At 37.6% G+C, this 25,736-nt stretch overlaps 1 protein-coding gene across 1 annotated transcript in view; it reads right to left on the bottom strand.

The window, feature by feature from the left end:
• csmd2 (CUB and Sushi multiple domains 2) overlaps window positions 1-22,922 on the bottom strand; it is a 284,836-nt gene extending 261,914 nt beyond the window's left edge. Inside the window, exons 1-2 of the mRNA XM_057354048.1 lie at window positions 22,171-22,922; window positions 4,538-4,754 (exon numbers count right to left, since the gene is read on the bottom strand). Of these exons, the coding sequence (XP_057210031.1) occupies window positions 4,538-4,754; window positions 22,171-22,354 (401 nt within the window). The 5' untranslated portion in view covers window positions 22,355-22,922. The remainder of the gene's footprint in view (window positions 1-4,537; window positions 4,755-22,170) is intronic.
• Between the last annotated feature and the right edge of the window lie 2,814 nt (window positions 22,923-25,736).

Below are 25,736 nucleotides of genomic sequence, written 5' to 3'. Positions count from 1 at the left end.
AATCCAAAAAAAAGAAAAACATCACTTCTCAGTTTACATTCAACATGCACTACATAAGGCCCACAGCCAGTGCTGCCAGAACCAGTTTACCAGTTTTGGAACTCCGAACAGGAAAGGAAGGATGACAGCATCTGATTTAATGGGATTGGATGGTATTGGTCGGAGGCTTGCTCTTTCATAAAAGCTGGCCGAGGAGCTACACCTATATCAAGAAGAAGCACAGTCCTTGAGTTAAACAAATAAATAAGAGTAATTAAACAAAGTGGCCACCACCATCCAACTGACACAAAGACTCACACAACCCTACTGAAAAAACTCTTTAAAATGGAAACAGAGGACGGGAAGAATGATTTACATGTTACACTTGTTAAAGGCGTATAGGCAATCGCAATAGGCTTGAATGTAGAACACAACTGTCAGTCTAATGTGTCAAGTGGGCAGTTTGAGCCCCTGCTGGTTGATGATGGTACTGTAGATCGTATATACCATTTCTTCTACTGGCAGCCATCCAAAAGCAATCACTGTAAGTATTCAGATTTTTTATTTTGTGTTTTCAGTGTAAAATGGACTTTCCTGTAGGGCTGGGCGATACAGCTGAAAAATGCACATCGATATAATGTTACATATTGTTCGATATTGATAATTATTGATACATTTTAATAGCCTTTATTAAGACCAGTAGAAGATGTGGTTAGAATTTTACCACTGTTTTATTCACAATTTCCCCATTTTAACTGTATTACTGTGAAGTGTTTTGGGAATAAATAGACTTAGTATAACAGAGACAGAATCAGGTTTATTAGGTTACTGTCACTTTAATGCTGATACACATCCACTGTTAACTTCACTTATAACATTAGCCAATGTGTTTATGCGAACCATGTATGTTTTTGGAATAATTTTGTGTGCATTTTACAGCGAAATAAGACGCGAAAGAGAACTTTGTTCAGTACCTGTGCTGATTCTGAGTGCGCGCGCATCGGATGTCCCTGCACGCTCATATGTTAGAAGAAACGTCTGTGAGTCAAATCACTTGAAAGTTTAAACAGGCACAACTTTGTAATGCATGCAAATAATAAACTTTCGTGATGACAAATAACTGCAATGTCAAAACTTGCAGGTTGCAAATGCAGACTATTTGTAAAAAATGCTCGCGCACTGTCTAAGAAAATAAAAGGCTGTTTATGATCCAGTACTGCGCATGGATTGTTATGCAACAAAACTTCATGTCTATGTAGATGTTAAGTTTGGAGTGCTATATTATTATATCGTTATTGATAAAGGCGTATCGTGGATACATGTTGTTATCATTTTATCGCCCAGCCCTACTTTCCTGTCATCTAAATTTTATGTTACAGCTCAGGAGAATTGTAAGTGAAGGGTCTGTGGGACCATGTATGTGCTACCAGCCAATTTTTCTCCAAAGTAATTAGTCACATTGCATTAATGGCTCCAACGCCTAACTGTAGGTTTCCATGACCAAAATTGAGCGGTACATTTCGTATCCTTCTCCAACTGAGAAACTGCCACGGAGGTAAAGGGAATCCTAAATGATAACCAGATATTACACCACCTTGGTCTGACCCAGAATAAAAGGAAATGGTTTCTCATAACCAAGAGTATGCTGAGGGTCTTCCCATCCCAAGAATCTGCTAGTCAGCAGCTAACCAAGAATAAGTAAGAGCAGAAATACATTACAGGGTCATGAATTTTGTATGGCACAGGGTGAACAGATAGTCTGTCAGATTTGCAGAACCTGTGAAAACGGATAAAATTAAGCAAAAGCTCATTACCTGAGAGCCTTGTATGGGAGCAAAGGTGCCCTGGGGTCCTCAACACAGTTAAGTTTGGTTTCATTTCTTTTAAACACCTGAACGAGCTAATGACGTTTTTTCAGCTCAATTAAAAATTGCTGGTATGTTAAAGAAAAATGGGAAAGATTGCTGCTTTCAGGTCACGCTGAAATTATATTTACAAAACTAGTGCACACGAATGCCACCACAATGTACTGTAGCAATTAACAGTGGATTTTCTAGCCGGTTTATGAGGTGCCTTGTAAAAATACACATCATTCTCTGTGGCAGGCAAAACACTATACATACAAATACAAAGCAAATACAAACCTAATATTTACTCTTCGTTTTGTTGCACCGGAACAATAAAGGCATCCTGCTTTATTAAAAAAAAACGAAGGGACAAGAAGTTGCCTAATGCATCATTTCTTTTTTCTTAACCAAACTTACTTCAACGCACATAATAATCACAACTTCAAAGCAACTCTGCAGGTAAGTGGATCTCCAGAAGCTGAATTAAGCACCACTGCAGAGACCTTTATTATATGAATGCCTTTTCTAAATGTGCCACAGTGTACTTGGGTGAAAACTTGGAAACTTCAATCCAGTGTCTCAAATTCAGTGCCTACACATATAAATACAGCCATCACCAGCATGTCAGTATAATATAAATAAAGAATGCCCAACAGATGCCTCCACAATACCAACAGCTGCATAGTCCCAATTACAGCCACATATACTCAAGTCTTCACCTACATGTCAAGGATGTCAGCTTACAGCTTAATATATTTCCCAAGATGATATATATCTAGTGTATTTTTAAAATGTTTTAAGCAAACAACGGTGCTACCCGTTCACTTCTATTGTATGGACACAAAACCAATGCAAGTCAATGGGTACAGCCATTGTTTGGTTACAAACTTTTTTTGTGTGCTCTGCAGAAGAAAGTCAGTCATACAGGAATGAATTGACAAGAAGGTGAGTAAATGATGACAGCATTTTCATTTTTGGGTGAACTATACTTTTTAAATATGAGCATTGAGCTCTTTGCCAATACAAGCACATGCCCATGTCTTTAATAATAATAATAATAGACTACAGTTGATCAAATATCAACAAATCAAATATCAACAAATACAAATGTTTACAGTCCTGTGCAAGATTCAACATTTAAAACGTTACATTCTAAATATCACATGCTGACTCAAGAGCTGACAAAAGCCTTTGAAAAAACCTTCTGTTGACACAATACATTCAAATCCACCCACCAGAACACACAAACTGCTGTAAATCCAAATGAATAAAATCCTAATTGGGTGGATAAGACAACACTCCAGTTTGCAAAACCAAACCATCTCCAGAATGATTACAATTTAACTAAGAATTGATTCAACAGAAATTAAGTGGGATAATATGCCGTTTTGCAAATTGAGCAAAGGCTTCAAATAAACTACAATAAAATGATACGTTTTAAAGTAATATAAATGTTAAATTAGACTAAACTAAAGAACTAAGAAAGCTAACCGAGAACGGGTTATGTCTGGCCATGGTCCACAATGACTCACTGGACTTCCTGTAGATTAAACAAAGACTTTTTGAGAAGTCATTTGTAGGTGGAAGTAATAAAACGGCTGGGTTAGCCGTGGTATGTCTTCTGAGACTGAAGAATTGAAAAAGTGTTATCAGCTTAATAAGCACATGGGCGGAATGGTGTTTCATAGGCAACAGACCATCAGAGCCATCTTTAACACACTAAAGCTTCTGTAACATTACCGACATGACCATTGTCTTCGCACAGTAAAAACTGTGGTTAATATAGGCTATTATAAAATGGTTGGTTGGTTTGATTTCTACTGATAACCAAGAAGCACAAAGTACATTGTAATACAAGATGTGAACAACCCTACATGGACCCCGCACATACAGTACACCGATTTTCACATCCGTATAATAAGCAGCATATTTAAATAGTCTAAATATATTTTTCAAGGATTTCTCCATCACACTGAGTTCAGATTACACCAATAGTGTGATGCTGTAGCAGTGCTAGCCTACCGAGGAAGGTTAACATTTAAAAGACACAATGGAAATGTGGGGCTATGGGGGATTTTGTAAAATCTAAGAAATCTTGAAAGTGCCCTTGTACACACATATTAAATAAAAAAGGCAACATAAGCAAGCGTAGGGATAAGCCACACGTTCACAGAGTTGTTTTCTATAAAACTCATTTAATTGGAAAAAAATGTATCAGCAAAGGGATCTATGAATGTAGGCATTGGCAAGCATTTTAAAATGGCAACTTTGGAATGAAAAACAGACCAATCCCCCAGAGGATATCTATGTTTTATTCAGTCCCCAGGACCTAAATCCTTTTATTTTCAAAGTATCACCATCATGAGCCTGAATTCTCTCTTTATATAAAGTCAAAAGCATTGAATCAGCTCATGGGCTTCAATTTTCAGAAAATTAGATATAGGCCTATAATAAAGTTTTATATCCTTTAACTCACTTCAAACAAGGTTTTCCAAAAAGTGTTTTCGAAATACTTATAACTTAAGTAAAAGATTCTCACAGTTTATACTTCTTACAGTAGAAAATGCTACAAATCTTCTACATTATATCAGTAAAAAACATTTTAGCACCAGCTTCAACTTGTTTTACAAAATTGTACAAACAAAACTTTTTTTAAAAAACAAGTGATTTTATCAAGCATTCAGATGTATAACCATTTAAAATGTATTTACCGTGTTCGTAGGTTTCCTGGACTCGGCTGTCCATCATAGACCGAAAGGATGTCAAAGTCCTCCTCTAAGGCAAAGCCTTGAAATACCAACTGTATCCGGTTGTGTTCCTGTGCCACAATCACCCATGTGCAGTTGGCGTAATTGGGATATCCATACGGGTATCCGGGGCTTTCTATTGTCCCATTTGGACTGTGTAGTGTGTGACTGCAGTTTTGAGCTGTGAATAAAATAAAGAGAAAAAAAAAGAATTAAACAAGTGGATAAAATTGCAATGTCTAAAATGGATGCGATTCAGTTCAAATTACTAATACAGTACACAGCTGTTAGAATTTAAACTATTATTAAACCTTAGCCTATTATCAAAATATGTTAACTGTATAACGTTGAAAGAAATAGTGAACATGATTGCAAATAAATGGCATAATCATGCAAACATCATGTTGTTTGACCTTGTGCAGCGCTGTGCACACGATCGATGTATGACATCAAAGTACCGCGAGAGCGATTCAAAATCAGACTGCTTTCAAATTGCTCTCGCGGTACTGATCGCATACACGGATCGGTCTGCACAACGCAGTCAAACTAATCTACTGAGATGGGCTGATGCTGACAGGCAGTGATGTTACATAGTTTGCGGCAGTGTTATGAAAGCTTTCTTATGCAGTATATAATGGGGATGCAACAATATCAAAATCTCACTGTACAGCAATACCTCGGTATAAAGCCCACGGTACGGTATTTATTGCAATATTAAAAATGACAGCTGACGACTTGGAAACGTGTCATAAGCACCCTCTTTTCTTTATCCTCGAATCATAACTGTTGCCTAGAGGTATGAGTTATGAGATGGGTCAAATGACCTAAAAATCTCTTTTATAAAATAAAATAATTGCATCAGATGGACCTTGCCAAAGGTAAGATCTATTATTTTTTTCTAACATTCTCTATTTTAGGCCCGGAAGACCTATCGTTTCATACAGTGACCACAATAATATTGAGACAATTTTGCTATTGTGATAACACGATATCGATAATATTGTCGCATCCCTAGTATACAAGGTTTTTGTTTCACTTATTTAGATAGTATGTTATGTCAATTTAGCATTCTGGTGAATGATTTATCGCCACTGTATATTTGCTAAAATGTTTACGCACGAGATTTCCATCATTTGTTGGCTAAAGCATAAAAAGATGCCACCGAGTTATGCTGCCTTCGCGTGCTCTCGGAAATACGATAATTCCCACTTCAACCCGGAAGTAACGTCTGGATTTAACATTCCAACTATCGACTAACATTAAAGGAGTCGTTCGCCGGAAGTACATGTTTTTCTTTGTCTTTTGTGTGTTATAAGTTGCCCATGCATGTATTAGACACGTGAAATTGCAAAAATTTAAGTGTCGGAACAAAAGATGCATTTTATCTACAAGCGAATGCTCACCCAGACCTGCCTGAAACGCCTCGTGTAACCACACCCCCACAACTTGACGTCAGCTCGTGGAGTGATTTGACTAAAACCGCCCAAATCTACACGCAAGTAATGTGGGCGGTCTTGTAAATCTCATTGTACCGCCGCCGGAGCAGCCATGTCGTGGAGACGCTGTGTGTTGCGTTGCCAAAAGAAAGCCTCTTTGTTTTCTCTGCCAAAAGATGAGTCAACAAAAAACGAATGGTTACATTTTATTTGAAACCTGATGTTCTGAATATCGTGTATACACATTGTAATACATCTAAAGCAAACAATAATATTCGTTTTAGCCGCGTAAAATGACCCAAACACCGTCCCATAAATATGTCCGGGTTGAAATGGGAATTATCGAATTTCCGAGAGCACGTGAAGGTAGCATTTACACGTAAACGGCGTCGCCATATTAGACCTGGCAAAATCGTCCTTAACATATAAAACGCGGGAACTGCATGTTTTCTGTATAGAAGCAAAGCAACCCCTTTCAAGCATTGATTTGAATTATTTCTCATGCAGACGTCACTAATCTAAACTGTCGAGGAAGTGTGGCGTCAATGACCTCAGGCTAAATAGCGTCTACCGCAAGCTAACGCCAGACTTCATGTATTCACTACACACTTGTCCGCGTCCTGAATAAGAGCAAAGAGATTCCGCTGCAAAGACTTTAACACAGCAGACATTCGTTTTAAAAGTACAGTTTACCTCGCAAACGCTGCTCCGTACTGATCAGCAACACACGTGTTTGCATTTCGTTGCGCACCAATCAACATCCACCATTACAGCGCGTGACAGAAAAGGGGTCGTAACTCGCGCCAATGTTTATGCGTTTACTTACAGTGAGTGTGCTTGTATATAAACAGAGAGTTGTAGAACATTTGCAAACAATGCTCTGTGATTTACAACCTTGCAGCGTGATAAATATGTTTATTTGGCAGTTTAGTCTGGGTTTTTTAATTATTAATTTACATTAATTAGTGTGCTATTTGATCTGACGGAGCATTTAATCATTTGCTAGTACAACATAATGCTTCCATAACAAGGACCTTAGAATGTCCATGTAATTATTAAAGTGCATACTCAAGGTGCATATAAATAAGACTAGCTAAAATTACTGCAAGGTTTGTTCATATATTTTGTCCACCTCTGCAAGTACAATAAAGTACTAATACTAAATTTAAGAAGCCAATTAAATGAGCATGCAGTCTAGAACATTAATACTGTCAGCTGCCGTTTGCTTTATCAGTGGTCAATAAGAAAAACCGTAGGGATGATACTGTTGGTTATTACGTTGACTAATTTTAATAACTCCATATCGCCTGCAGCTCATACACTCCTGTGCATCAATTGCACTTCTCTTTTGCATACCTGTCATAGACCTCCTATAAAATATTGCACGCAATCAGAAATTTTAATAACTGTGTGTGCTCCATCCATCAGAGAAAAGCTTGACCTAAATTACTTGTTCTGGACAGGTCTGTACCACCACTTTTAATTAATTGTCCCTTCTTGCTTTAATAATGTTCTCAGATTCTCTCTCTCTCTCTCTCTCTCGTTTGTATTCCATCTACCCTGGAAGCTTCCATGTCTGGTCCAGTCACACAGGTCCTGACAGCATGCCGTAACTGGTCCCTGTGGTTCACCTTTTTAATGGGAGTCTTACGTCAATGTTGAAAAGGCACTGTGGTCGGTAAGATTACAAGACATGTTACTAATTCTGACTGTAATATAAAACTGGTGAGTTAAATGTAAACTTTTAATAGAAACAGAATCAAACTGTAAATTACCTGTCACACAAGCGTGTTTAGAACTTTGGCATACAGATCAATAAATTATTATTTTTTAAGTGCCTGCACCTGTTATCTGCCAAATATATATGTATAAAACAGAAGGAATAAATATTAAAGCCTAAACTGAAACCAGTGCAAACAGTAATAAAAAAAATCTGCAGTTGCTCAATTTGTTCTATTCCTTAACAAATAAAAATGTGTATAGGATTGCGATTTTAAATTATCATTAGGAGTACATAATTAGAAGGCATCTGTTATCTTCAAAGCACATATTCCATAAAAACTAACCCAATACCCTCACGGTACACAACTGGGACCTCAGCATGTCCACATAGCACGCTTATTTCTTTTACATATTGGAGTCGAGAAGATTACACTGAGATTACTTTTAATGAAAAACCAAGTTCTACCAGCATGTCAGATTACAAATAAAGGTGCTTCGCGATGCCATAGAAGAACCTTTTTTGTCTAAATGGCTCCATAAAGAACCTTTCTGTTTAACAAAAGAATTATCTTTTTTATCAATTTATCTTTTTTTTATAATCTGAAAAACAATATTCAGATTATTCAAAATGTAAGAAAGAGGTGGTTCTTTAAGGAACCTTTGACTGAATGGTTCTTTGTGGAACCAAACATGGTTCTTCTATTGCATCGCTGTGAAGAACCTTCTAAGCACGTTTATTTTTAAGAGTGTATGCACAAATATTCAGAGCATTCACTCAATGCAAACATATTGCAAGTCAGATAAATCTATTCAATGCAATGATTCTGTATACTCTACTCAACATGGAGTGCACTTATGTGAGAAAAAAATACATTTTCTAATTCCATACACGAATAGCCTGCTGGGGCTTTATTGGATAACTCGCTAAAAGAATTGGGATTTAGATTTCTTTGCCTACCAGCATGGAATTTTAATAATTAAATGAAAATGTACCTGCGTAAGGAAAAACCCCAGGTGCTTTATGAAAACTAAGAATGTCTCAAGAATTGTTGGAATACAGTTTAGTGGTATTCAGATAATATGCCTTTGGCCAGTAGCCATATTTCTGTGCGTTTTTCGAAATGATAATAGAAGTGTTTAGGGTTTAGAGAATGCCTAGTGCTGTGATTAAAACTCATAAACATACTCTTGACACAAATTATTAAGGCTAGAAAGCGTAACAAAAAATGCTAAGAAGAGAGTTTGGCTCTTCCAAAAAACATGAATTCTATGGCTACCGCATTAGTTTAAAATAGATTTTTTTTCAAGGAGCACAAACGTGCAATAGCTGGAGACAATACATCATTTTTCTGCCCTTGATCCCGCAAGAACGCTCATCAGAGGTAGTGCCATCATGGATAATTCTGAAAGCATGCTTGAGCTCTGGACACAGATTCCTTTAGGGTTTTACAGCACTATTCTCTGTGATATCAGACATATACTGCAAAAACAAATCAGTAAAAATAGGGCACAATGTACTCTATTAATTTGAAGAAATTTTCCCATTGTTCAAGTTCACCCAAAAATGAAAATTCACATTTTCTACGATAAAGAACGAATCAAAATTGCTAACTGACATGTTATTCATCAATGACTGTTATTGTCTTAGCTGACACTTGTCCGCATTCACATACAGATGTCATTAACGGCAAAATGCTGCTGGTTCTAGCTAGAAACCAAATGTGATGTGCCATTTCCACACTCTGCAAGGTGCCGATGCAATGTCAATTTCTTTTCCTCATACAAAGCTACCTCATGGCTTCAGATAGCTTGGATCATAGTGCATTAGGGTTTCTGCAGCTCAGCTGGTAAAGCCTTGTGGTACCAACACAAAAGTTGTGATTTCGATTCCTATAGGAACGCAAATCTTGATAAAAAGTGTATAGAGTGAATGCACTCTAAGTTGCTTTAGATAAAAACATCTGCCATGTAAAATGTAAATGCACAAATCATGACAGATGTGGTCACTACACTGTCAGAAAAAAATGTACCCACACTGTCAGTGCAGCGGTACCCTTACAAAAAGTACACATTTGCACCTAAAGAGTGCATTTTAGTACCTCAGAGGTATATATCGGTATAAAATGTACTTAAAATGTACATACAGGTATTAGGACCTTATAAAAAATTGTCCCAATGACAGCTTGTGTACATTTTTGACCATTTTTCTAACAGTGTACTGCCCTGTCATTGTATGGAAAGAGCCAAATTAATATTCTAAAATAGTTGTGTTACACAAAATTGAAATACATTTGTTTAATTATTGTTTTTAGATAAATTATTCCTTTAGGAAACTGCAGTCATTTAAACAATCTAGTATTCTTTTAGATGCAACTGCTCAGCCTAAAGTCATCAAGTGAGAATGGCTCCTGAGAGACTGATGAGATTATACAGAAAGACACATTTGTCCTTTCTTAGTCATCTAATCAGCATTACACTGTTTTGTACAGAAGACAGCATTTGCCCCTGCAGCAAGGTGTTGTGAATGCCGAGAAAATACATTGTCTAATTACCATAGTACATCCTGATCAATATAGCCCCATGATTCTTTCATTACAAGCCTTTATCACTGAAAAAAGTCAATAGTTTACTTAATTTTTGTGAGAAATTAAACCGAAGGTCACAAAAACAGCAGACCCACACAGCAATAAGTAGGAGGCTAATAGTCTTAACCACTGGCTGTTAACATAAGCAATACCAATATTTTAAAGCGTTTTAGACAACAAAGAGACCAATAGCCAAGCCACGCCCCCTCATACACACTGCAGTATATCTAATATAGTAACTGATCTTAATAAATTATATATATAATATTATTTGACATTAATATTGATATAAAAAACAATCCCTAAAAGTATTTGGTTATACAGTACATGGAAATGTTGATGGTATAAGTGAGAAATGCTAAGTTAAATATGAAACTGGCATCTGCAAACAAAAAGTGCTTAAGTTGTGTTTAACCAGCTGGTATACCAGGTAATTTTATTTGTAGATTTATTGCTTTACTTTATGCATACATTTATATATACTGAACGTGTAATATAGTAAAGTCACAAACCAGTGACTTAACTGGTAAAGCATGATGCTACCAAAGACAAGATTGTGGGTTCAAATGCATGTACTGTATATGCGCAAGCTTCTAATTTGTAGCCTTACTGCACTGTATGTGTATTTATATTTGATTAAAAAAAGGAAACTTAAACCAAATATCTCTGATGCAAATGTAGACACATCAGACCTAAAATGACACAGACCAATGCACTTGATTGATGCAATTGATCTGAAGCAAACTGCTCACATACCAACCTCACTGGAAAAGACTTAACGTTAGAAAAGCCATGGGGACTACATAAAGGGTGGAATAACACAGTGTGTATCTAATCTAGAACAAAGACAAAGCATGATGAACTTGATGCAAGTACCATTGTTTGCCTTTCAACATTATTTCACACATCTTTTGATACATTCATGCTTATTGATGGTTTGTAGTCCAAATGTTTAATAGGACATGTGCCATTATCACTACATAAATTCAAAGCAGATTTTGAATGAATCAAGCTCAAAGCAGGGCTGCAAAAGGATATACGTATCCTTATGTATTCTGCACATTCTCAGAAACATGTTTTTATTCTTGAGTATGAATTCACAATGTTAAAATGACCTAATGATTTGTGTTGTGTTGATGTAGTTGCATTCATCTCAACGGAGCCTAAAAGCTCCATAGTAGATGCTTTGATTCTTCAGTCCAACACACGCAAAACATTCATCTGAAAGTAAAATATAAAACAGAAAAAATCCATAACGTGTCTTACTGACAAAACATTTAATTTAAGAAAAACAACTGTGTACTGCCAAATTGAAACTAAAACATATGGATTCCTAAGCCCTGTTCTTAAAAGATCTCTCTTAGCTGTTCTCTTAAGAAACAAAATAAACAATAAACTGCAATCTAAACACAATTCAGATGCGATTCCCTAGAAAGAATATACTGCTCTTATGTTTATGTTTGTATTGTATTCATATAATTTGATATAAAAAGCCTTGTTTTGTTTTCTATAAAATACAGAAAGCCCCAGAGCTCCCCAAGCCTGTGATCCACAGCGATCCAGTCTTTCTGCATCTGTTTAGTGTTTTCTGAGCATATTGGTGGAGTGAAGTGCAAACCGAGAGCTTTGACCTTGTTTAGAGCAACTGCAGAGACCACCTCCAGAGCCAACCAATGTTTGCTTTGCCTCCGCTGTTGTTTTGCTGCTACGGGGCTGCAGTGCATGGCATGACACTTTGATAAATCGATCGCTGCCGTGCCGTACAGCAGGACAGCAATCCTTCAGAGTGGCCACGATCAGAGATCTTAAGAGGTAAGGATAGTGAGACAGGGATGGGGAATTCTGTATGAGCAGTGCGCCTGTAAGCTGTTCACCTATTTAACTAAAAACAATCAGCAGCATGACATTCTTTGTAAAATAACACCAGTCTGTGTTACTGCCAAAAAATTCACGATTTTTTTGAGAGAGATACTTCCAGAAACCTTCTGATAAACATACAACATTGCTATCCTTTGCCAAAATCCAAAGCCTCAGACATTACCTAGGAATGTTTTGCCACAAAAAAAAAAACATTTTCATTCAATTTCCATCTCGGATGTCTCACTAAATCAATAGACTGAACATGTTTTATTCTCATTTGCATATCGTCTTTCAAGCTGTTTCTCTCTGTCGCTTGTGTGTTCTGTTTTGTGTGCTTTGTTTCTCAGTTCATCTTGTTTGCTAAATGATCCAGTCTATTAGATGTGCACTAATGAAATAGTACTAGAAATTAGAGGTGGGATTTGTAAGGAATTAAACACATTCTGGTTCTGATTCGGCTTGCATATTGCTACCTTAATGATTCTTTCAGTAATAGTTTTAAAGGTCCAATGTGTCATTTTTTGGAGGATCTATTGACAGAAATGCAATACAATATACATAACTATGTCTTCGGAGGTGTATAAAAACCTTACATAAGGTCACCGTGGGTCCCCTTACATGGAATTCGCCATGTTGTTTCTACAGTAGCCCTAAACTGACAAACTGCTCCGCAGAGCGTGTTTCATAAATACGTTCTCCTTTGGGAAAGAGGTGAAAACGTAATGACATCTTAGTTCTCTTTCAGCCTCCGAAGTGCTTCGAAAGGGAGGGGTGGAGTGAGCCGTTGGTTGCAATTCGCAACTTCACCACTAGATGCCGCTAACTTTCATACACTGCACCTTTAAGAAAGAAAAAAGCATGTGGTAACTGCCAAACCTACAGATTTATTATGTCAGGAATGGTTTTAAGGGTATTTTACGTAGGATGCTTATATGTCTTGTTAACATAATAATTGTTCACATTTAGACAGACCCCGTCCTCCAAAAAACAACCCCATTCTATAGATTGTTTGTTCTAGAAGTTTATTATAACATACAGTTACATTTTAAAGTTGCACACTGTGAATGACAGTGTGTCATCATGAAATTTACTGCCAAGTAAATCTGTTTACATGGTCTCTTACCTACCATCATGTACATTTCTCTGAATTTACATTCACATTTCTGTATCTGGCAGACAGATGTCCATGTGACTTACAGTGCATTCAAGGTACACATTTTTTTAGTATGTATGTGACCCATAATCTCTTCACTACTAACGCAATGCTCTACTGATTTAGCTACAAGAATCCCCAAATATTGTACAAAACGGATGTAAAGTGCCAACACAAGGCAGAATGAAAACCTAACACAATTATTTAATGAATGCGTTAATTGGTGCATGACGTAATCTACTTTTCATGAAGACTTTTGGCGCTTAACTATAAAAATGGTTGTTAGCAGTGTTCTGTTTAGTTGTGAAGCTGACTATTTTAGTTGTTTTAGGCAAAAGAGACAGATTTCCTCGGTGAGGTACATCCAATGTTTTTAAATGCGTTTTGTTGTGGCGTAAGAAATTTCTCTATTGCTTTAAGTATTTTGTTTCTTACATCTTTCTCCTGGCATGTGTATTTATCTTTTTTATGTACTTTTGTGTTTTGTTGTTATTTTGTTTTGTTTCAGCTGGGATGTTTATCTTGAAGGGCTCTTCGAGTGGTGCCGATTGTGGGGCGACGCTTTTATTGTTTTTTGCTCTATTTTTTCTTTCTTTTGTGGTTTTGTGCCATGTTTGGTGCAAATTATAGACTACCACAGTAGGGTGGTTGATGACTAAAACATATTACCCTAAAAAACAAAAAACGCATCAAGGTAGCAGTAACAGTGTAAACTATATAAAGATAAACATTATTGCAATTACTGTGTAATTGAATTTACTGACCTTAAATCAGACTGTTATTAACTATGAGATCATTTCATACAGGTGTCTACAAAAGTTACAAAACACAAACATGTGATACAGCCCCTTTTACAAGTATACCCCATCATGGTATACTTGTCAACATCACAGTTTTTGTTTTTTCTCCCTCCCGTCATCTCTCATCTTCCAGTAACTTCTGCCTGAGGTAAAAATGCTCATGCTTTGCAAGCCATATAGCAGATAATTTTTGCAATCTCTTAAAATGCTTTCCGTTTAGCTTGTCTGCCATAGCTCTGCTGTAAATTGGGCACCTAAGAGACAAATGGGTCTGACTCACCAGTTTCCATAAGCACTTCAAATCGATCATATTTCCCTTTTTCAAAGACCAGTGGAAAATGCCATTAGGGCGCAGAGTTCAGTTAGTCCATACCAACAAGGCAGATGTGAATGGGGAATTCAAATCTGCCAACACAGGAGGGAAAACAACCTTTTCTGTGCCACAAATCTCTGTGTACAAAAAGTCCACCTTCTAAAGTGTCAGGGCATTTAGCTCCCAACTCCATCATATCTGCATTAACCGAAGAATGGCCGCCATTACAATGGAAATCGGTGACCTCAGCTTTCCTGGATAAACCCATACATTACCCTAATGTTTGTGTGAGGTGATTGTGAAGACCGTTAATAGCAAGGCAAATGCAGTGGAAAGAGGAGAAGATTGGCTCTGCTCGAGCGAGGCGGCGTCGCTGCTGTTTTCCGTGGGCCAAGAAGCAAATGGGGCCAACACACGGAGTCCACACAACAATCAACGCAGCTGGCAATGGCAAGGCACATACAGGTGCATGAAAGATTTGGCTCAGTGTTTTCAATACACCTTATTAATAGTGACAAACACCCATCCACACAAACCTTATCGCAAGCCTCATTATGAGCAGTCCATATACAGTAAACCAGAGATCAAACGAATAAAATCTGAGAGCACAAAAAGCTTATCACATTTATTGAACTGTTACAATAATAATCCAGGCAAGAAGTGGATCCACGTGCAGTAAACATTTAATTAAATAATAAATGACAAAAACAAACCAAGGTAATCCACAGACTGACTGAAGCATAAAACAAAGCACGAAACAAAGACCGACACCAAACAAAGGAAACACTAGGGCTTAAATACACTGGGATAACAAGGAAACAAGAAACACCTGGGGAAACTAATTAACACAAAAAAACTACAAAAGACTACAAACATGGTACGCAAACAGGAAATAACCTAAAAGTCCAAAATAACAGGGGAACACCAACTGAGATCGTGACATGAACGATAAACAAAAACACACCTGCCTCCACGTATAACTTTTATACATGCCTTTCATTAGCTTACATGTCTCTGTATTAAGTTCAAATGAAATGCATTTAGAGCGTATGCTGTTGTGTTTGCGAGAGACTAATGTTTTTAATTCAGTCTGGAACTAAACATGATGCCGTTCATGAGATGAACAAGAAACGATCCAACATGGACTGGTTGGCCTCGATAGCTCAGCGTTTCAGAGAGAAATGTTCCTGACAGAGCAGAGAGCACACAAGGAGTGTGTTTCAGGCAGAATTTAATGCACTTTCAGCCCCATTACAGAGTCACAATGGCCCAGTGTTCCGATATAACATGGGTCTTCAATGAAACTGGCTCCAGCCGTCGTAGCGTTGCGCTCTTAATCTCTCTTCCTCCTCTTTCTTCCATTTCAGAGCTCACAGGAAACGACTGAAGACCTAACCACCGAGGAATTACCGAATTACTCATGCCGTTTCTTTTTTAGGATTTAAAACTGCATAGCTAAGCACCGAATTCCTTCTCCTCAGGATTGGAGTTGTGTTTGCAAACAAGTTAGATGGGATTCTCTTTAAATAACCCTCCAGTTTCTTTATTCTGCATCGGAATGAGGGGGTGAGCGGGATGAATGTAGCTCTGTTTGTTTATTGTGCAGTATGTAGGTGTCCCCATGCCAAAGACGTGAGTGAGATGGAGGACGGACTTTTAATTAAGGACTCTCTTTAGAGCCCTCTAAGCTCTTTAATGCATTCCTGGGACCAAAAGATCATGACGAGGGACCAACAAGATGTATGTACAATAGGAATGCATAAAATAATGCATTCACAATGCATTACTAATGCAAGAAATCTGTTTAGTTTGAAATCAAGTACAAATATAACTAATTGGATTTCCAAAAGCATAACTAGACCTGCCTCTCTAAAGTTGGTCACATTAGAAATAAAGCCATGGAAAAAAAGAGACCATTCCAAACTTTCATTTAATCAACATTTCTAGATGTATGGTGGTCATTCCAGTCAGTGTTTGTTGAATTTCAACAAAATCAAACCTCAGCAGTGGCAAAGTCATCCAACAGCAATGTGAAAGACTGACAGCATGACAAGACACATGAAATCTGTGATTAAAATCCAGGTTATTACATTTTCCTAAATGCAAATATTACTGTTGGATTGCTTAAAAGTGAATATGAACTTGTTTTATTTGCCGTATTTGAGGTCTGTTTTTTACCCATTTCTCATTTTCTGCAAATAAATGTATAATTTTTTTTTTTCTAGTGAAAATAGTTTTTAAAATGGTCTCTTGTTTTTTTCCGCGGCTGTATTTTTCATTAGTGCAAATTCCTTTTTCACTGCACAAAATAATACCAATTGAAATCTAAGTGGACTGGCATTTCAGTACTAATAAAATGAAAAACAATAAATTGACATCTAAAGTCTTTTTTCTACAGTTTATTCATCTGCTACAGACTGTTATGTCTCTGAATTATTTTTGTTTGGTTCTCTGCAAATATTGATTTGTGTGATTAATTGTGATTATTTTGATTACAATTACGAATTGGTCGACAGACCTAATAATTGCGCTATCGATCAGTCTATTTCATATTTTGATCCCCTTTAATATTTAAACCGAGTCATACTGCTTAACTTCCAACCTTATTTTGGTTGCCATCCATGTGTCACTGAATCGATGCTGCTTTAGTTACAGAATAATTGAGGTACTCGTGAATTAAAATGATCATCTACAGAACACTATCGATTGGCTTGCATGGGAAAGGGTAATGACTCACTCTTGAGACCTAGCACAGTTTAATGATGTCTTCCAGTTGTCGCTTGAACTTAAATCAGGCATGCTAAGTAAATACCTACACACTCAGCATGACATCACTTCCTGAATAAGCTCAGGCTATTTAACTAAATATGCTGACATGATGACCCCATTTCTTTGCTCTGAAACACATTACTTCTGCAAATTAATTATAGATGTGGTTCAGTTAGTGACAGATCATTGAAATCTAACTAAATAGAAACCAAGATTGGAGTTTTTCAAATTCGTACCTTCATGGTACCCCGCGAAAAACAAGTTACTCCTGCCTACCCTGCCTCCCAGACATGGAACAAGCGCGGGCTGACAGGTGTGTTTGCTGCGACAGCGGCGCAGGACTGACACGGATTAGAGCGGATAACAGGCTGCAGCAGCCCAGCACGCTGCGACCTGACGGCTGTCCGCCTCACTCAGCCTTCTTTGTCTCTAAACACCCATGCCTGGCTCTTGTTTTCTGACCGTGCTAATTTCCCTCTCCTGATCTCTCCGTGTAACTTTGTCCTCGCTTATCTTTTGGCATCGATCCACATAACTTGCCGTTTGATTGCATGCACTAAAAGTGACATACATTACCATCTGTATGTGGAAAACCACATATATTGGAGACGCTGTGCATCAGTAAGGTGGTCTGCAGTTACTAATGGTACCTCTCCCAAATAAAATCACTTGCAGCGACAAAGTGAGGGGTATAAAGCATAAAAAACATGTAATAGAAAGAAGGAGAAAGAGAAATGAATAGGGGGAGAGTAGAAACAAACAAGGCTCAGGTGGAGGAGACATGAATGGATTAACTGTGTAATCTAATCACAGTAGATCAAAGATAAGAACCCACTACATCAACGTTCTTAAGAAGACTTGAGAGTGACAGGAAGCAAGGCAAGAGAAATCTCTGTTGTCAATCTACAACAGATAGTGGCCGCTGGATGACAGGAAGAGACCCACACATTTATATTCCCTCAATAAGTGTCCGTCTCAGCAGAGGACTGCTATGCTATCACAAGGCTATCGGAATACAACTCAAGCCATTACGAGCTTGGAACAGACTTCGCTAAAACCTTCAAAGAGGACATATTCTAAAATAACAATGGAAAATATAATATAATAATATAATAAATTTACCAATTTACATGTTTTACAACATTTGCAGTTATGACATTAATGAAATTGAGTCTGGTAATTTTTTGCTGTTTCAGTCACCATCACACACAAGTAATTTGAAATAAAACAATATTCGACTCTTTTGTTTAAAGATGCTCAGTCATTTTTGTCCTTGAATCACTTCTTGCTTAAAATCCTACTCAAAAGTAAACCTGACCTAACTCTCACCCCTAATAAAATAAGACATCTGACAGTTCAGGACTAGAAAACCTCTAACTTTTCATACAAAATTCATATTGTGCTGTCTCAGCAGGGTCACTTCTCACTGTAAATTTCAAAAGCAGTAGGTTTTTTAACTAGGCAGTTATGATCTTAATCAATACCTTCAAATAAAGAATAAACAGCTCACCCATAACCTCTTTACCCATAATAATGATCATATTTACATTTCTCTACACAATATATTAGTTTGTGTGGGTAAGTGAGCGTGTGGGTTTCTGACAGCATGCATGTACATTTAGTTACTGGTAGTACAAGAAAGATAAGACGAATACAAAAATAGCAAATAATACGACCTGTTTTTATTTTTTAAAAATCCTTGGTTACTCTGATAGAATCAAAATTGATACCCTTGACTTGGCTGCTCTTTTGTTGTACATTCTAAAATATAGACATTACTTTATGGATACTTTAAACATGCAATATTTTTTAATAAATGTACTAGATGAGCATGTTTATTTAATCTGACTAAACCACTGCTAACCCATGCAACAATTCTAGCCCAACTCCACCTTTGTTTTTGCTAAATTCCTGTAAAAAAGTCCTGTACTTAGAGCTCAAGTCACATCTGGACAAAATGTGGGCTTAATCTCTTCACATCTATTAAAATAATAAATGACCGTTTACAATAATTTGTCCATATTGCGTCTTTGTTTGCATTCACAGTTTGCATGTGTTTTTAGTGTATTGAAACATTATTATTTGAATGTGACATTGAGTATTAAATATACATAGTAGCCTATTCAAATAATGGAAAGTGGGAAACCTGGTGCTCTTTACTTGCCAAAGGCCTCCTCCAACCCACTGGGACATGCAAGCAAACAACCCTGTTCAGTTTAACTTTAACGTCTGAGCAAACAGATCGGCAGGTGTTCATCTTCTTTTAACGCACTATCATGTGTACTTTGAAAAGACGAGGACCTATAGGCGGGATGAAGAAAAGATGAAAACGAAATGCAATGAGTGTGGAAAAAAGATTATAGCGCGATGGGACGACGTGTGGCTACAGGGTTTTCCCCCAACACTTGTAGGAGCTGTCCTTGGTCCTAACTTGGCTGTGTCTTGAGATTGCGACTCTTACCGTTAAAGATTTTTAAAGCTATTAAATATTTAACTGTGTTCGTTTATTCCCTTTGTAAAACACAATATGTATACAAACCCTTTTGTTTGCTCAAGTGTAGGGGACCGGTGATGTAATGCGGTGGAAAACATACGGAGAGATCACGAGGGGAGCTGTCCGCGGTCCTGAAGGGGGAACTGAGGAGGGAACTCTCCGAGTTTCTTTGAGTGAGTCTTCGTCTACTTTACGCAGCTGTTCTTATATAACATCGGACGTTGGCTTAAAAAAAGTACTAAAAAGCTTTAAAGGAATCACCCAAATGAATACCAATTCAGGGGAAAACCGTGAAAATGCTGCTTTTAAGATACTTGAATTTGATTATCCGAAACTCAAACGTTATGATTTTTTTTGTATTTTCAAAGAACCCTACTGTCCAGAACTGAATTTCTGCGCCAACCTCCCACCAACATGATGAAAAGAATTCTCAGCATTCTTACAGACTCTCGTGTTCAATGGAGCCTTGCACTAAGTTGCATCATAGGAATACATTGGTTTCGCGACTTTTGGCGTTTTATGAAGTCAAGTGCCATCAACTATCAATGATTATGCGCAAGGAAAATGGTTTTGAGGCAAACACCCTCATTTTCTCACGTCTATTGTTGCTGGAATGCGAAAGTGTTTCATCTCGAGTGCTTCTGTAAGGCTGCAACATCTGAGCAAGAGAACATGATCACTGAAACGATTAGTATTCGTATTACAATAGAAAATATAAAATAATTAACGAAGTAGACTTCTTCATACCAAGACTCTCAACCTTTTTAAGATTCGTATATACAGGTGTATTTGTTTTTTAGTTTTATCTATTAATCTTCAACTAGCCTATATTTAATTTAATTATTTTGTGTTACACCGCATAGGCAGGTGAGAACGTTTGTGCGTTGTAATGTATATTTCAAACCAATTGATCCACGGACCACATTGCCTGCATGAAGTGTTCATTCGTGACCGAAAAGATGAATGTGCATTAAATTTACATTTCTTTCGAGCTAGAGAAAAAGTCCCATTATATTACACCAATCACAGCTTATGCGCTAAAACGAAAACTCTAAAAGGCTTCCAAGATATACGCGGTTTATTAATGAAGCATGAGAGAGAACCGGGTGCGCTTTTCATATTGAGCTATTCTGAAGCTTTGGTGCCGCTCAATGGAAAAAGCGTGACACTGCTTGACGTCTTTGCAAGCGTTTCCCGGACTCATGTTCATTATATTACAGCGCACAGTCACGTTATTATAAGCATAAAAATGTCAACTGACTTTTTGGATTCGTTTATCGGCTTTTATCATTCTGTGCCATTCACTATTAAGGAGAACAACTCATGAATCTCAGCAGCGAGAGCAAACTATCCAAAAGTACTTATACGTGTAGCTAATGCTGAAATTTAGTCCGAGCTTCATTTTAAATGGATTACAAGCATTGCACAAATGCGTATTACAAATATACCTACAATTACATTTCCTTTCATTTTCGTGTCGTTTGCAATTTATCCTTTGAAAATCCTTAAGACTGCAGTCTAAAAAGCTGACCGGTGTCAAATGGAACTTACCTTTGGAATTACATGTATTGTAAAATATGACACTTGTAGCTAACTAAGGACGTCAAAACTGTCTTCTGACTACAGCTTCCAAGGCCATATGAAAAAATGAAAAGCCTTGTTGGAATGCCGCAATTTCAATCAATCCAACAAATAAGATAATGACTGAATGGACATTATTTACATGATGGAAATAAATGTATAGCTTGATAGTGCAGTCAAAGACCTGTTTTACCGGCATGAACCAACCCACCCAGCCTCCGCTTTCACATACGCCCCCTTCCTCCCAAACTCACTCATTCACTCTGGGCTCCCACACTCACGAAATCTTGCGCCACACACACACGGGCACATATACCCATATATATTTTGGAAACGGTTGCTCTATATGCTTATTCACCCTATTGCCTGGCTGTTAACTAAAGTGAGATCTTTCCCGCCTACCAACACCGTCTTGCTCTAAGGTGCATGTTACCCAAGGCATAAAACAACATATTATGCTTCCATGGGGCAGACCAAGGCTGGCAAGAACAACCCCAGTACCAACAAATTCGTCGTTTACAAGGCACACAAGGCTTCTTCAAAAGTACACAAGGCTTGTTTACCAAAAAATCATGTCATTATAAACGCAGTTAAAAATACAGTCTACTTGACTACTCAATGTACAACCTCTTTATATTATTTGACCGGCTCTTCAGTCTATTTTATCCATCAATGCCAGTAGACCAATATCAATGAAACGCATGACCAAACATTAAATGGCATACGGTTGGCATGGAATTAACAATGACAGCGGTCCATTCACACGTCAGGGGTGGAAAGGATTGAATGAACACAAGTAGGCTACATAAGGATCTCATGTATGGCAACAGGGAGCGCGCGTAAGACCGCCGCTCCGTGCACATGCAGTATAACGGGAAACTCACCCTTAGCCGATGCAGCCAAAAGCCCCATATACAAGAAGAGCACCCCGCTCCAATGATGCGCCTGTACTCCCACCTTCATTAGCCCAAAAATCCTTATTCCATCCAGTCTCCTCGTACCGTTATGTGTACATCTGCACTCTGTCCTTGTGAGTCCCGTTCTGTCAGAATTCAAAGAGGCGCTCATGGTGGGATCTTTTTGGCAGGCACGGTTATCAGATGGGTTTAAAAGGAAGATTCACTTGGTGTCGGCGCTGAGAAAAATCCCAGTGCATCGAGACTGGACTCTCGCATCTGGACTGAACCATCTCAAGCAAGCCGCGGGGTGAGCCGATTCTAACAGACGCTTTCTCACCAAAAACCTGACGAGGCTGATAACGAGAACGGTATCTTCTTATATCGCTTCACAGCTCACATAAACAATAGGCTACTGTCCGGATATTGATTTCAAACGAGAATATAGAAAACGCATGTACACTCACTCCCACACGCGCGGATTTAAGTTTAGTTTCCAATAAACACAGAAATCCACGTTACTGACTGTCTGCCAGTGCCTCGCAGCGCTGTAAATGCGAAAAGACCGCTAGGATGCACAAGTTGTCACCGCCCACTTACGGAAGTTTACAGCAGCCTTCATCACTGTCTGAATAATTTCCAAGCGTGAAAATAATCGTCAAGGGATTTCCAATAACGAAAACCCTTGGGCTTACTTTTACAAGACTTTACCTAAACGAAATGATCAGCCCGACTGCAGCGCGCGCTTAGAGCATTTCTCTCCCTCTTTCGTGCTCTTGATCTCCGGACCCCCCCCTCTCTCTCTCTCTCTCTCTCTCTCTCTCTCTCTCTCCATGTCTCTCTCTCTCGCACGCACGCACGCACGCACACACACACACACACACACACGCACATTATATTTATATTTATTATAGCTATTATTATTATATCATGACATTAATTAATCTATTAATTTAATGCGCTCATGTTTGCGAATGATGACCCAGAGCATTATGATGGAATGAATCCAGTGTTACTCTATACAAGTGAATATGCTGACATCTTTAGCAGACTGTAAGTCTTGACCACGTACTTTCCCAGCTTTATTATATTATTTGCTATTGTATTATATACATATATATCAATGTGTTTCAATAAATCAATAGCTTTTACTAATATTCTAGTTGTTTTCTGTTGAGACAATGCAATATTTAAATGACGTAGCAAGATTACAAGATGTTATCAGTAACATCTTAATTCTTAAAACATTTTAATTCTTCTAATTTGAGTTATACACAGGTTGTATTGTAAGTTAGAACAACGTTGTTGAATTTATTTGTATATATCAAGAAACAGACGACAAGTAATTGCAATGTTTCATCTGCAATTGAAAAAAACCTTTTTTAAGATCTATTCTTGACATAAGTGTTATACATGGCATCTGGTACTTAGCCAACAAAATTATATTGAATTATGATGTTAGAAAGATTTTGAACCAATACAAAATATTTGGAGTATCATATGAATTACTTTATTTGCAAAATCTGGCCATGCAGCCTCTGGTATTGGATCTGCCACCTGTCCCCATGTGTATATACAATACCCCATTCATTTTAGGTAGACCACATAGCAATGGCAAGAATGGCTTCTGTTTTGCATGTGGACTCCACAAAGCACAATACCAATAAGAATCTCATGAAATATTTATACCAGGGCACAAAATATGCCCCACTTACAGGAACGAAATGCAAAGCAAACAAATGAAAGGTTCCTCTGAAGGTTCATACTTGGTTAATGGAGAGCTTGTTTACTTTTCTTCATAAAACTCCTTTTATTTCCCACCAAATTTAGCTATGTGAGTATTTTTCCATTTGCAATTTACCTGCAGTTTGAATTAATGCTTGACTTCTATTTTGCAGGAGTTTGAGGTCTCCGGACAAGGTCTTGTTAAAGATTCAGCACAACATGACACAGCCTCCTCTGCAGGGTCGGGATGTCACCGCCACGTCTCCATGTTTTCCAGATGATGGAGGTTGCCATGGTCATAGACCAAACAAGCCAAAAGAGATCAGAGGCTGACACAGGGTATATTGTGGAGTACCTCCAACAAACTCTCCTCCCTGAAAAGACCACAACGAAAGCAGAGATCCCTTCTGAAGAAGACTTTTCTCTTCCACCTGATGCGTCTCTGTGGGTGGATAGATCACCATGGCAAGGCACCTTTATAAAAAATGGCTCCTATAAAGCATCTCTTTTAAAGACACTAAAACTGCCTGATGGTAAACCACAGAGAACTCACAAACAAAACCACAAAACAACATCTTTCCTCAGCCAAAGCTAGTTCAAAGATAGAAATACATGTCTAATGACTCCACTGTCCAATCCTGTTCACCAATACGAAGTGTCTTAGAAAAGGCAAGTGTGTGAAGAGAAAAGGTTATTTTGGGAATGCAAGCCAGGCAAGCTGGTCCTGACTAGGTTTGGTCTGTTCAATACAGATGTGGAGCAATTGATACCAATGTTCAATAATAATGAATATTTTCTGCATGTGTATTAAATCTAAAACCTAATTCAAATGTAAATCTAATACATTTTGGTAACAATTGCTCTTTTTTTAGAGGGCTCTGTTATTGGGGTGTCACATTCGGCGTTCTGTATGTGTGTGACACCCCCAGAGTCATATCAACCTCCATACCAGCTTATTGGACTGTGTGGCTGTGAGTTTTATTTATTGCAAAATGACACGTTTTTCAGAGCAAGTATTTTTTATTCTATGGACACAAGCAGTTTTGCTACTCATATCTGTCTACCAAGTCCCAGTAGTTTATTCCAGGATAGCAATTACAGAAACACCATTTAAGGTAACAGTACAATAGTGATAACAATCAAGTGCACGCCATCTTATCGGTTAGGGAGTCTTTGATAGTGACACAATGCATGGCACTGATGAATGGCTTACATTAGCTGAGAGGGAAAGTGTTGTTTTTGTTTGTGAGGATGGCTATGGATGGTGCTCAGTCAACCCACTCCTCGGGGCATGAAGAAGCTTCTCCAACCCAAAAAGTCACTCATTATTTTGAAAATGAAAAAAAAACATAAAGAGCAGAGCATTGACCCAAATCAATATATCCATTTCCTCTTGGTAATGGAATCCGTTTGTAATAGTAGTTGAGTCTAAACACAATCGATTTGTAATCTTCATTTTTTTTTGTCTTTTCTCACTCTCTGCGTTTTTGCTTTTATATCAAACAAGCCAAAGAGTACATGCAAATGTAAATGCTGATACTGTATATGTGTTGACGCTTTTTTATTGATCAACAATTAGCTTAATATGTATGCTAGTTCTTCTTTTGACTTATGATTATATATTTTATGCATTTGGCACACAATTTTGTGCAAAATATTGTGCATTAAATTAAAGAAATATACACTGTATATATATTATATATACAACACATACCTGTAAATGCACCCTACAGTCTTTTTAATATGTGCATTCCCAATTTTAAAGATGCATTTATTTATATTGATATAGTACTTTACTATGTAAATTATGATTTTAGTTTGTTTTCATA

This window comes from Triplophysa rosa, linkage group LG16 (assembly GCF_024868665.1).
Source record: "Triplophysa rosa linkage group LG16, Trosa_1v2, whole genome shotgun sequence".
In the NCBI taxonomy this organism is placed as follows: domain Eukaryota; kingdom Metazoa; phylum Chordata; class Actinopteri; order Cypriniformes; family Nemacheilidae; genus Triplophysa; species Triplophysa rosa.
The sequence above is the reverse complement of the archived record's forward strand: the minus strand, read 5'-3'. Positions and strand labels throughout refer to the sequence as shown.